The 14,177-nt window shown below is 34.6% G+C and overlaps 1 protein-coding gene across 1 annotated transcript in view; it reads left to right on the top strand.

The window, feature by feature from the left end:
• The window catches only part of LOC105158995 (BEACH domain-containing protein B), a gene marked incomplete in the record, with an annotated part of 28,034 nt that continues 15,064 nt past the window's right edge, over window positions 1,208–14,177 (top strand). The window contains 16 exon segments of the mRNA XM_020692716.1: window positions 1,208–1,360; window positions 1,727–1,962; window positions 2,775–2,838; window positions 3,512–3,743; window positions 4,964–5,110; window positions 5,714–6,040; window positions 7,756–7,963; window positions 8,673–8,738; window positions 9,179–9,607; window positions 9,765–10,092; window positions 11,275–11,736; window positions 11,846–12,004; window positions 12,110–12,259; window positions 13,659–13,814; window positions 13,930–13,971; window positions 14,110–14,177. Of these exon segments, the coding sequence (XP_020548375.1) occupies window positions 1,784–1,962; window positions 2,775–2,838; window positions 3,512–3,743; window positions 4,964–5,110; window positions 5,714–6,040; window positions 7,756–7,963; window positions 8,673–8,738; window positions 9,179–9,607; window positions 9,765–10,092; window positions 11,275–11,736; window positions 11,846–12,004; window positions 12,110–12,259; window positions 13,659–13,814; window positions 13,930–13,971; window positions 14,110–14,177 (3,017 nt within the window).

Here is a 14,177-nt window from a genome sequence, read left to right as displayed (position 1 = left end):
AAAAAAAAAGAAAGAGAGAAATCGTTTATAGTATACAATCATCATCAACAAACTATCCTCCCAAGAGGTACATATATATGTAATATAGTTATTTAATATGTATGATATATATAAATACAAAATATATTTTTAAGATTTCTTAAAACATGAAATTCAATAGTAATTAAGGTAAGGCATTACGGATAAATCACTAAAAAAATTAATACCATTAAAGGCAACTAACGATAAGAGATAGTGTGATTATTTCAAAAATTATAGGTTTTTTTGCCTATATTTTTTACATAGGAGGTTTTTAGTTGAATTTAAAAAATAAGGGCGGGTTGTTGGTAATTTTTCTCAATAATGAGCCAATTTTCCCTCCAAATTATTATTTATATTTAGAAAATAATTTGATGTCGAATACTTGAGGGACGGAAAATGTTTAGTTTTCCAAACAAAGTTATGGTTTGCTTGGTTGAAGTATGATGAAAAGCGAAGTGAAAGGGGGAGGGATAGAGCAATAATAATAGTTTTTCTTCAAATTGTTTGATATGATTGGAATGAGAGTAAATCCCAAACACTTATGAGGAAAAGAAGAAAAAACTAATTTTTGTAATTTTAAGAATAACCTTTATGTATTAGAATTAAATAAATTAATATTATTCTAATATAATTTTAGTATATAAAAAATTTTAAAACTTTATTTGTAAAAATATTTATTAAGTAAGAATAAGAATATTTCTTATGAATAAAATTATTAATTAAAATGAGTATTGTCCATTTATTTTAAATTGTTTAGTTAAAATAAAATAAAATAAAACTAACAATGTTTTCAACTAATGAAAATCGAATTCAAACATTAGTGTCTTTGGTACCAAAAACAATTTTGGAGGAAAATTATATATGGGTAATAGAGTAAATAAAAAAAAAATATATTTTTTGGTCTTATACTTTTACTTTTTCGCTCAATTATGAATGCAAAATTAAACTCCAAAGGGGTTTTATATACATCGAATTCTACTTCATCTCCATCTATTCCATCTATTTTCTTAACTAAACACCAATACATTTAATTCTACTTTTGTTATACTCTCATTTTTGTGCTGAATCAAACACACCCTTAATAAAAGGAAGGAAAAAAAATAGAAAAATAGAAGTATTATTTTTTGGTATAGAAAAAGAGGTGGATTCTACTTCGTACATTTGCAAATGATTAAAGTAATAAATATAACTATGTAATTATTTGCAATCAGTACTTATTTATGGGGATTTATTCTTTTTGGGCTTCGACAAAATCCTCAAATTTTCAGATCTTAATTCTCAAACCCTAATAGAAGAAAGAATTGGGGTTCGATTTACATAATTACTTTGATTCGATCAGGTTCATGCCGATTTTTCCCTTTTCACTAACTTCTATTTCTTTGTGTAGATGCTGATTCGCAGCTATTGTATCATCGTTACGTTGACCTCGAACGACTGATATGATTTTTTTTGGAATTTCAACATATTTGCGAAAAATACCGATTCTGAGCTGTTTATTTGTTTCTTTTTTTCAATAATTTTCTGTTATATTTTATTCAATTTCTTTATTGCTCATTTTGGATATTATGGATTGATGAAGAATGCAAAATGGGTTGTCCAACCTACTGAACTCATACATTTTTCCCATTATTTTAAGCATGTTTTGATTGATCATCGCTTGGTTAAATACCAATTTATACTGTTTTAACTTTCTCTTCCTTGCTAGTCGTCCATAGGAACTTGTGGTTGGAGGGAGCAATGGTTGATTGCTGGAGTTCTTTGCATGCTCATAACTGGTCGCTTGTTACTTTACTTGGCCTGTAATCTTGGCGTGCCAGGAGGTATGAACATAGTCAAAGGTGTAGCAGACCTCATTTGGAGGTCTGGTGGCCAAAGTGGGGAATATGGATCAGTCCCACAATCTGGGAGGTTTTCTCCACCGAATCCAACTATCTGTTTCAGGTATCTGTTTTCTGTTGAATTGAAATCTAAGGAGGTTCTATCTGCCTACTCACTGCTCTAGGATTACAATAATAAGCTTGTAAACCCCAATATTGATTTCGTTGTTGCATTGGAGCTTCAGAGTTTGCAGGAAAGGGAGCTGGAATTTTGTGAATTTTTGTCTTTGAAGTCTGGACAAATTATCGTACCACAAATTTTGGTCTTTCTGTATACATTTTGTAAATATTATATATGTTAAGTCTTTTTGTAAAGTTACTTATCCTAATTGTGCCTATGCATGCATACCTTTTACATCTATAATTGCATTGGACGAGCCTACTAAGGCATGTTTTGCTCAATTTATGTTCCAAATAGCACAAATAAATAGATGCCCCGATCGAACATTATGGGTGTTGGGTGTCATTATCAAGCTATGCTTTTCTCTATCTCTTTGGAATCAAGCTTATTGAATCTTATGCAAAAAAATCAGAAGGCAATTCATTACGCTTTTTCCTTCTTATTTAGGTATTCTCATCCTATCCTGACATAAGGCAATTTGTACTTGAAATTTCTCAACCTAAGCAATTCATTTTGTTTTAGCCTTTTAGGGTAGCTTGTTTATTTAGTTCTCTGAGAAACTTGCTTTACTTTTCTTACGGGTGCTATTTGTGACATTTGACTCTCTGGTTGGATGTATCTCTTCTCTCTTATTTAGGTTGAGAGAAACAGTACTTTTTCCCCTGCAGATGCCTATTAAATGATGGCATTAGCAGTTAGCTTACAATAAATTTATTATGTCCATGGCTTAACATTTTTGTTCTTGTCTTCTCTAGTGAGGTAGGCGATGAGGCTATTCTGAAAGCACTTTTGGAAAAATATGTGACTACTGTTGATGAGGTTTGTATCTATAATTTTTTACACTGGTGCTTGTTGATGTTGTATTCTCTATGATATTTAGATGGTACTTCCTGTTTAGAATAGCAAGCTTTACCGATTTGAGTTCTTGCATCTGCTTGAAAAATTATTATATGCACCAAGATGATTTACATGTTAAGTCACCTTTCTTCCTAAAATCTGCAACTATCTCCTTCAGCTTGGAATGGTTAAAATAGAGCCAGAATACTAGCTTTATGAACATAGACGTGGGCTGCCAATGGGAACTATTTAATCCAATGTTGAATGGTGATGTAGTATAGGGTGGAATATGCAACAATATGCATGTGGATTTTTTATTTTTATATTTACATTTATATTAGGATTGTGTAACTGGTATTTTAGATTTCTGCACATGCTATCTATATTCATTTCGATTGGCCTTTTGATGGATACTTGTGGCTGCAAATATAACTGCTCATTTAGAGAATTCCCTATTACTTTTGAAGAACTATAGAATCATATTTCTTTGCCATGCAATGACCAAAACATGCTAGACTATGCACAGAGAAGTAAGTGATGATAGCTTGAGAAATTTGAGGCATTTAGTGGGAAGGCCTCTCTATTTTTTTGGATCCTGTCTTTCCTATGTTTTTGTAAAAAAATGTGGAATTCTGCTCATATTTTCTTATTTCAGGTGGAAAAGAGAAAGTTGTTCCATATATTTCTCAAGCAATTCTTGATGATATTCCAGAACTGGAAACCCTTTAATTTGGGTCAAACTCCTGAAGAAACTCCTACCCCTTCACCTGTGGAATATTACCAAAATATTGGTGATGTGGTGTTTGGCTGTAGTTATGGTCACCCTACTGAAGTAATACTGATCTTGACAGAAGAAGTTTCACGAATAACAAGATTGCTTACGAACAGTAAGTTGCTGTAAACTGTTATGCAGCTGATGGACTCTAGTTAGTGAGATTGAAGTTCTTTTACCATTTTATTTTCTCTTCCTCTCCTTCATTTGGCTTTTGAACTTGGCTTGATGCACGACTAAACAATCCTCCTTGCATCATATTAAGAGAAAATGTATCTGGAGTTTGATTTTGAACTTTTGGTTGATACTATAACTTACATATCATACTTGAATGTTAGCCAGGATCAAATTAGATGGGAACTCTGTTCTTAAGTTATCACGCATAATTGTTTGAATATCTTTCTCATTTTGTGGAAGGTTTTCTCCTCCTCACCAAACTAGTAGTTCTATCTCTTGTCCTTAAACAGGAAATCTGAAATAATTGTGCAATGGTAAACAGCAGGAGCATATATGTAGGAAATATTTATACTATATTCATTTATTTCATTTGTCATTTTGCAGGTTAAGATGCTTTTAACATGATCTCTTCTACTCAATGAACTTTTACTTCTTAAAGTATTGCGAGATCACTTCTAGTTTGAATATGAATATATGATAAGTGATTACTCCAGTATGTCAAGGAAGTGAGCAAAGAAAATGTAATTCTCAAAAAAAGATTCTTTAGTCTCAAAGTGACTGCAAAGTTATTTGTATGGAAGGTGCATGCTCTCTCTACGAGCATTACTCACCTCCAAGATCACCAAAAGGGAAAAAAAGGGGAAAAGGAAAAAGAAAAACTGGTCTATTTTCCAAGCTCCTTCATCTTTATGATTTTGTGTTAGCTTCAGGAGAGCAAAAGAAATTTCTTTGGTAATTGGCATACCTACTGCAGGTTTATACAATTAGGCACTTGCCACTTGACAAAGCAATTTCATGTGGCATGTGGTGTTCTCTTCCTTTTGTGCACGATAGAGTTAGAATAAATTTTCTCGCTCTCCTTGGGCCACCTTCTACAAAATGTTGCTGTGTGGTGCTTCTTTACCAGGAAAGGGGGAAAAAGCAACGAGTAGTACAATATGATAATAAATCATGAAAGGATATTACTAAAAGTAGAATTTTTCTATTTATTGGTTTTACTTGATTGTGGAACCATGAAACTATACCCTTAATTTTGCTTAATTTACTTGGCTCTTCTGAACACTTTGGACTTTTCTCAAGATGGATGATTTCAAATGCTCTTCTTTTTCTTTTCCTCATATGCCATCTCATATGGAACTGTAATGAAATTATCCTCAGATCAAGTTGGCATCACTACAAGCATAAATATAACAAGCGAATCATGGATGGCCTTAGATGCTTTGGCTGTTGTGACTTTATCTATTCATAACTGCAAAGTTTTTGGTTATCATGGTGGGATTCAGAAGCTTACAGCATTGATGAAAGGTAAGATCACCACATTCTTGTAGTGAGCAGCAGCATTTTATTTCTTTAACTGATTGCATTGGTATTATCTGCCATGTTTAGTATTTAGTATGTGTGTTTAAGGTGGAAATCCTATTTCCTGTGTTGTTTCATAAGTATCATTTTCCACATTAGTATTTGTTCCGCCTCTTTCTCAAGGTTTATTCACTTGCGTCATACACGTTTTTGAGATGGAATCAACATATAGACTATTCTCCTGTGTATTAGCTGCTATGTAGTAGTAATTAATTGGTAGGGGGCATATGGAAACCCTTAAATTTGATGACTTGGATTTTGTTGAGCATGAAAATCTATTTGATTTTTCGTAACAAATTAAAAAATTGTAGTTAACATTGCATCATATCATCTAATATGGACATGGGCTTTTTATTTGAAATCCATGGTCATTGTGGGACTTGTAATCTAATGATCCTACCTAAAACTTGTAACTTTCCTGTTGTAGAATGATTTCATCTAAAGCTCACTGTAGTATCATGGTTTTAGGTTGTTCTCTTCAGCTCCCAAAAATTTGATACCCAATGTATTGCATGGTTAATGCTTTCTCATGCCTTCTGTTTTTTCCAGCTGCTGTTGTCCAACTTAAGACTATAACTAGTGCACTCCCAGCAGATGAAAGTTTGTTTAATACTATGGTAGAGAGTGCTGGAACTTTGCAGAAGATACTTGTTCATGTGGTGTCCGTCATCTGCAATTTCATTGATTTTCATTCAAGCATAGAGGAAAATGTACAGGACAAGAGTACCAAAACCGAAACTTCTGTGGCGAGGAGTGGTGAAATATTAATTAACCCTTCTACTGCTGTAAAATCTCCAGTTTCTGAAACAATCTTATCATGGCACCAAAAAACAGTTGTATCGGTCATGGAAGCTGGAGGTCTTAATTGGTTATTAGGTAAGGTATGCAGTTTCAGCTTTTGTTTATGATTTAACCTGTCCATAGTGTTAACTTTCAAATCCTTCATGCAGTTGCATCTAACTTTCAAGATTTATGATAACCTGCATTATGATTTATAATTATGGCGCTTCTCTCATGGAAAGTTCATAGAACATGGCTAGCAAATAATGGTGAAGAGGAAGTAGATCTACAAACAGATTGCGTTGTTTAGCTTGATGAGTTACATTTCGCCCTGAACCATGAAGGCAGCAGTAGGATACAGCAAAAATAGGATATGCAAAGTGTATTTGCAGCTCAAACCCTTGTGCGTTATATGCCAGAACAGCTTTATGAAAATGAAATGCATAGAAGTTAATTACAATTGTGCATGTAGATATGTTAATATAAGTATCTGCTAAAAAAAGGGTAAGGGTTAATACCAGTCAGATCAGCCGCTATCTCCATATAGCTTCACTCTTCACCATCTATTCTGAAGTGTGAAAAGATAATTGGGTTGGATCGTGATTTGTGCCAAAATGCAGAGGGAGCTCAATAATGCTTTTCGTTGATTAGTCTTGGTTCTGAATTTGAAGTTGTTTAACCAACTGGTCTGCTAGGCATGAGGATGTTGATTCGTTTGAATAAAATTTGAGTTTTGACCATCTTTCTAATTTTATTCTATATTGCCTTAAAACCAAATATAGTTAGATCTTGATAAATGATGTCTGTATGGAACCATGTAGGTTAGCTAAATGTATGAGTAGGCTAGATATACTAATTCTTTTGAAACTCGACTTCCTTATGATCTTTAAGGATCTTTTTAATGCACTTTTGCAGTTATACTGCTTCTCTTAGAGTGGGGGACATGCTCAACCTTTTTGAGTTTGATGTTTTCTTTAACGAGTTTAATCAACAACTCTCTTCTTTTCTGCACTTGTAAACCATTGCTGTTTGATTGTGGCTCTGATATTCACTGCAGATTTGCATGCTATATACAAATTAAATTGTCTGGTAGACCCCTTTATTTTAGTGGCAATGCTGGAAATGGTATAGCCGGAGCTGAACCACTGACTGGACTTTACAACTGCTGTGTCATTCTTTCCATCCTGTTCCCTAAGTTCGCTTGTACATTCTTATATTGATCATTACTTGGTGTCATTCTCTGAATTTGACAGCAAACTAGATTACCCTGGAAAATGTAGTTTTCGTGTAGATCATACGGGTTTTTCTATTACATTTGGTGGATATCTAAGAATTTTGCTTTGATCCATTTGATCATGTTCAAGTTTTCTGGTTTTCTAAGATGTAAAATGTTTAAAAAAGCTGCAGTTTAGTGGACTTATTTTCTTTAGCTCTAAGACATGAGTGAGGTCACCATCGGTGCTCCGATTACTCTTAAATTTTAATAGATTGTTACTTTCTTAATAATTAACATAGTTTATGTTATTATGATCCGGAAGGAATTTGTAACTGCTGTTCAAGTAGACAGTATTGGACAAAAATGTAAAAGTGGGGAAAATAATTTGAAATATATGCCCAGCGACTCCTATAATGTTATTGGGGTTTTGCCTTCAGCTGTATCTGAAAAGGCGGTTTTTCATTGCAGATTTTGCCCCTAAATAAGCTTTTGTTGCGCAATTCATTTTATCTGCACTGCAGAACTTCACTATATACTTTTCGAATTTCATGTATTATTGGAACAATACTCATGAATGATATTAATTTTGTTCCAGAGATATTGCGTCTGATCAGGAGATTGATTATGAAAGAACAGTGGGCGGATATGTACCTCCAGCACTTGACTCTCAGAGCTCTTAAATCAGCTTTGGCTGATAATCCACGTGGTCAAAACCATTTTCGAAGTATTGGAGGTCTGGAAGTTCTATTAGATGGACTTGGAGTTCCTTCAATTGATAGCTTGATCGCCAGTGATTCATCGAGGTATGATGAAAGGTGACCTCTTTGGGCTTGCTGAAGCATGTGTTACGAATGTATCTTGTTTTTGTATGATCTTCCTATTATGATGGCATTTATCATTGGTTTAGCTTACTTGCTAACAAGATTTTCCAGCTAATTACCATTAGTTCTCACTCATCAGGCCACTATTGTTATTTCTGAACTTGTGATACATGAACTGAGGTACAATATGAAACTCAAGAGTATGCAAGCAGAATCTTATATTTTTTTGCTTTTTATGGACGACTACATGGTTGTGTTGATTACCTCAATACAAGTATAAATCTCTGACTGAACCCATTAACCTATATTCAGACTTCTATGTATCAGCCTTGGATTTTTGGATGGTTTTTATTTTTGTTGCAAATAAATAATATCTGCTCTATGTTGCCCCTCCACCCCGACTACTACCACCATAAAAACAATGGAAATCTAAACCCCACATTGACTGGAAGAAAAAAGAAAAGGAAGAGATAGACAACAAAGAAAAGAATCCAAAGATCCATTCTAAGTGATACCTTTTATTCTAAAGATTGATCATACTTGAAATGTGGATTTCTTTTGCTTTATATCATGTACATACAGGTGGTGCATATAATATAAACATCCTAACTTACACAAATAGTATGATTTCTTACAGTTTTTTTCTTCCATTTCTCAATTCACATCTAAATTTTGCCTTTGCTTGTTGTAGAAACAAAAATCTGCAGGGAATTTTTAATCTCCATGTCCTCTCATTGGAGGTTCTCAGGGAAGCTATGTATCCTTTCAGCACCTACTTTTACCTATTGAGTTTTCATGATTAACAAGACTACCTGAATTCAAGTTCAGGCATTTGCTAATTGAATTAATGATTTTACTTAAGTCAGGGTCACCAGCAATATTGCATGCTCGAAAGCATGGTTCTACAGTTGTCTACTGAAGAGAAATTCAAGCTTTGGGACTTACAGTTTCTACTGTTTAAAGCTAAATGTCCTAATTTGGTCCATGTATGCCAATCTCTGGTTATCCAAGAATAGTTTTTCTTAATCACTCATCAACAAACAAAAAATGACATTAATCTTCACTGCAGAAATATTAGACCTACACGTGTATGTGCCAACTCCTCTTGGCATATGGAGATGTCAGTGGACTACGAACATCTTTATCTGCTGCGCATGCATATATACCAAATTACTGATTCCTTTAACTAGGTTGTAGCTTTGGTAATTTCAACAATTTGCAGTTTCTGTTTGAGAATGGGAGGGTACAAAAGCTTGCAAATAGCTTTTGTTCAGTCGCGTTCATGCTTCAAGAGTACAAGCAGCGCAAGGATGAATTTGAAGCAGGAAAGAGAGATGCTTCAGAAATCTGTAAAGAAGACGTGTCGTCTCCATTTCTATCTGATCCATCTTATTTACAACATTGGAAAGATTATGTTGCCAGGTTGAGTGCAGCTCTATGTTATTTCTTTGTTGAAGCAAAAGACACCAAATCCTGCCTCATTCAATCAACTATCAGCAGAAATGTCATATTGGTGTCTGCAGCTTATGCAGAACTATCCGTGAAGTGGTTCACAAGGGTGCTTCTTACAGTTTTCCCATGCATCAAGGCCTGTTCAGATCAAAACGAAATCCCTAGCCACCTAAGGTGAACCAATAAACTTCATGCAGTTTCTTGCCTTCTTTTCTGAAGTATAAAATTGCCTTTTTTTTGGTGTATTTGAGGTTTAGTTCTATGGCTTCTTTTATCATTCTTTATTTTGCTTTCTTCTTTTCAGTTCTTCACATTTTGGCTTTCTTTTCAGGATCTTTGCCTACACAATGCAGCATTGTGTTCTTTTTGCATTTAAGAAGGTCCTTCTTTCATCACCGTCATTAATTGATGTCTTCCGTTCAGAGAGTGTGTGGGACTTTATCTTCTCTGAGAGTTTTTTCTACTTTGGTCTGGCTCCTACTGAATTTTCTGGGGAGAATTTTAGGAGCAATGAGGCTCCTTTAATAGATGATGAAGGATACAGTGGTTCAATTTCCTCAATGAATCAAGTTAATTTATGTGATGTGGATATCCTCCAAGTTGAAGTAATCTCATTCATGGAATTTGCAGCAACTTTAAATGGAACTTCCCATAACTTGGTTGGTTCTTCTTTCTTTGTGTCTGATATTTCATGTGTTAGACATTCGTCTACATTGCTAGTCGTTCTCCTATAAAGTCCATGGTGGATGATCTCCATCAGATCTGTCAATGCTTATTGCTTGTTTGAAAGAATTTCACTGAAGCACCAATAGCAGGACATGAACTTCTATACTGTGCATAGCTTCGGTTGATGGGTTTCCTAGTGGAGATCAGCTGTATATAGGAAAGTAATGCACCTTGCCTTGGATCGCAATTTCCCTCATCTGCTTATAATTTCTCTCTTTAATCCTGAATTTCCTTCTAAAAGGCACTTTATAATAATTATGATTCATATTTTAGAGAAACTTGCTTCTTTGGTGCTTTGCTTTGATATCATGAATGGATGTTGCTGTAACCTGTAATTTCCGGGAAGGCAGCAATTTTAAGAGTCTGTGGATATAAGTATTTCCCCTGTCCCAAAAGGATGTAATCATTGACTTTTTTGCAGGAAACAGGAAAAGTCAAATATATTTTTCTTTTCTACCAAGTTGTCTTCATAAGAAGTTAGTGTACTGCTACAAATTTAGAAAGTTATTAAGCTGCAAGTACTGTCTATTGATAATGTTATAATATAGCTACAAATATAATTATTAAATTCAAATAAACGCCGAATGCATAATTTTAGGGTTTAATTTGTCACTTACCTTACCTATGCAACTTAAGTCTTGGATGCATAAATTACATACGGACTAATAAAATGTAGAAATGAGTATAATATGCAATCAAATTAATTATTATTTGTTCACTTTTGGACTGAGACAATTATGTTTAGACCAACAAAAATAGAACCAGGAGATCTTTTACGGGATGGAGGAAGTGTAATTAAGTTGCAAAAATATATTCAACTAAATGCGCATTCAGAAGTCCTGTTTTAAATGGTATGTAGTTTCTTGGATTTTGTTCTGACATCCCTTTTTTTGGCACATGAAAATGCTGATCCCCTTTTCTTTAGATGACAAATGTTGACTTAGTTGTTGATTACTTATTGAAGCATGCACATGTTTATCTGTCTGCTGATATGCATAAAATACTTCATGGTTTGGTTTTAGTTTCCAATATGATGTATGTTCATAGTTGCTTTTTTGGTGCTTCATTGCATGCTTTTACTAACTATCACTTATATAATGATTGATATATTGCAGCCCGAATGTACTGTTTTGCTGGATGCCCTCGAACAATCTGCATGTAATCCTGAGCTTGCCAATGTTCTGGCAAAGGGCCTGCTTCATATATTGCAGCTTTCTGCTGAGAAAACTGTTTCTTCATTTAAGACACTTGCTGCAATTCCTCGGCTTCTCAAAGTTGCCTGTATTCAGGTCCAGGAATCTAAAGGGCCTGGAACTACAACTGCTTTTGCTGAAACCATTACGGATGGCCTTGCATCTTGTCAAAGCCATGAAATTTCTTATTCTCCTGAGGTGACTCAGAGTTGGGCAAAATGCATGCAAACATTCATGGAACTATTTGCAGAGTACTTCTCAGTATCAGATGATACAAAACTTTCAATTTTGTGCAGTTCTATGTGCATCAATTGTATGTTTGACTTGTTTTGGGAAGAGAGTCTTAGAGATCTTATGCTGAAGTATGTTCTTGATCTTATGAAGGTATGCCATTCCTATGTTACGTATCTATTTTAAATTTGATAAAAAATAGCACAAATGGATGAATCATTTTTCCTCTTTTCTGATTAAAGTTTTTCTTTATTTTTGGCAGATCGTCCCAATTACTGAAGAGGACAAGAAAGCAAAAGTTTTTCTGTGCTCCAAGTACTTGGAGACATTCACACATGTGAAAGAACGAGTTAAGAATTTTGCAGATTTGTCAGTTGAGTTACTGATGGGAATGAGAGACATGCTACTAAGAGATCGAGTGGTAATCAAATTAGTGTTCTCTGAATTTTTATCTTCACTCATACAGTAAAATATTTGCATAGAGACTGTGCCATTTGACTTGACAAGGCCCATTTTTTGTTGCCAGTATTATCAAGCTTTGTTCCGTGAGGGTGAATGTTTCTTGCATGTTCTCTCATTGTTGAACGGAAACCTGGATGCTGGAAATGGAGAGAAGTTGGTTTTAAATGTCATTCAAACACTGACTTTCTTACTATCGCAGAATGATGCTTCAAAGGTACTTTTTTTTATTGATTTTAATGATGTAAAACGTAATATTTTTCTTAATGCTGATAAATCTTCTCATGTCATAGCAAGTCTGTCTTGTCATTGTTTGGTGTTCCAATTCAAGCACCACATACCAAGATCTGCCACCTCTATTCTTTCTTTTCTTATGCAGATTGGATCCTAATTGTTCTCTCAAACCTGATAGAAATTAGGTTGAGTTTAAAATAATGAACACTTTCACTAAAACGCTGAAGAGTATGAATTTGCAGAAATGTAAATCTGCATCGGGACAATAAGGTGAAAGGTGCAAACTAGAAACAACATACAGTATAGTGATCAAATTAAACTAATGGTCAATTAGCTCTTGGCTGAAATAAAAGCTATAAATAAAGATGCAAGCAAGTTAAATTTTACAAGAACAATCATCCGGTACTCTGTTTAGCTGCAGCCCTCCACTGAACACATTATGTCTGCCTGCAGATATCTACTTAAGACTATTATTGTGTAGTTAACTTTTGATGGGCTAAAAGGAAACGCATCTGATGATTAAAACCTGCTTTTTACTGAACTAGTTCTCATGGCGAGAAGAATTCTACTGTATTGAAACATATGCTGCTGTACCTGTCAAGATAATGTGGCTCAGGACCAAGAGGAAATATGTATTACTTCTATGATCACAGTATGTCAATGGCTACCAGATGAGCTGCTATTAGAAGCATTTGCACATAAAGCTTGTTGTCCAAGTAGATAGTGACTTAAAAATCCAGTTAGGCTGCTTGATTTCTCTAACTAATTATTTAGTTGCCTGACAACTACTTGAAAGGATCTGTCCGCAGGTTTGCTTTATTCAATCCCAAATGTAAATTGGAACTCCCACCACTACTAAATAGGTATATTCCATGAAACAACATTGTCCAATTAACTAAAAAAATTATGATTGTTGATGCTCCTCACATAATGAAAACTCTCTTTGGGTGCCTCCATTTCTATGATCTGTGCCACTGTTTGCTCAACTTCAGCCTTTCTCTCCTCATTATCATGTAATTTTAGATCCATTTTCCACTGATTACAAATAACTCTGTACCCTATTTTAGGAAAATGGTTTGACGGTTGGGAATAATGTACCATACTCCTTTATGGTTGTAGTTGCTTTCTAGCTTTTCAGTCAAGCACAAAAATTTTCTAGTTGTTTCCTGGGCATCAATACTTGTTGATGGTGAATGCTTTCCCTATTCTATTTGCAACTGGTTGACATTTGTTGTTTAATCTTGTTGTTTTTGCATGGTATAATTATTTATTAGTTATGTGGGGCTGAGGGTAGATAAGTAGATACTAGAGCAGCTATACAGAGGGGTGCATGACTGTTCTCATTTTTATTCCTAGACTAATTTTGTTTGTCAATCTTAAAGGCTGCTTTTAGGGTGCTCGTTGGGAAGGGTTATCAGACTTTGCGGAGTTTGCTGCTGGATTTCTGCCAGTGGCAGCCTGGTGAAGCACTTTTAAGTACGCTGCTTGATATGTTGGTTGATGGAAAATTTGATCTCAAGGTGAACTCTGTTATAAAGGTAACCTGTTGATATAGGGCAGCAATGAGACAATATTGACTGACGTTGAATATCAATGACTTTTTATTGTGTCCTACATATCTTTCTTACATTGTTCTTGCTTTTTCTTTATCAGAATGAAGATGTGATCTTGCTTTATCTCAGTGTTCTTCAAAAGGTTTGTCATTCATGAGCCTGCCTAAAACTTTTTCTCCTCCCTAATCACTTAGATCAGTAGTTTTCTTTCCCTGTTTACTCAATAGTAAGGTGTAAAATCAGCCAGAATAATTTATCTTCTCATTCGGTGATTGGGCAGAGCAGTGACTCATTGCAACACCATGGTCTCAATATGTTCCTTCATTTGCTAAGGGATTCCTTATCTAA

Source organism: Sesamum indicum, linkage group LG3 (assembly GCF_000512975.1).
Source record: "Sesamum indicum cultivar Zhongzhi No. 13 linkage group LG3, S_indicum_v1.0, whole genome shotgun sequence".
In the NCBI taxonomy this organism is placed as follows: domain Eukaryota; kingdom Viridiplantae; phylum Streptophyta; class Magnoliopsida; order Lamiales; family Pedaliaceae; genus Sesamum; species Sesamum indicum.
Note: the sequence above shows the minus strand (reverse complement) of the source record. Positions and strands in the feature narration are given on the sequence as shown.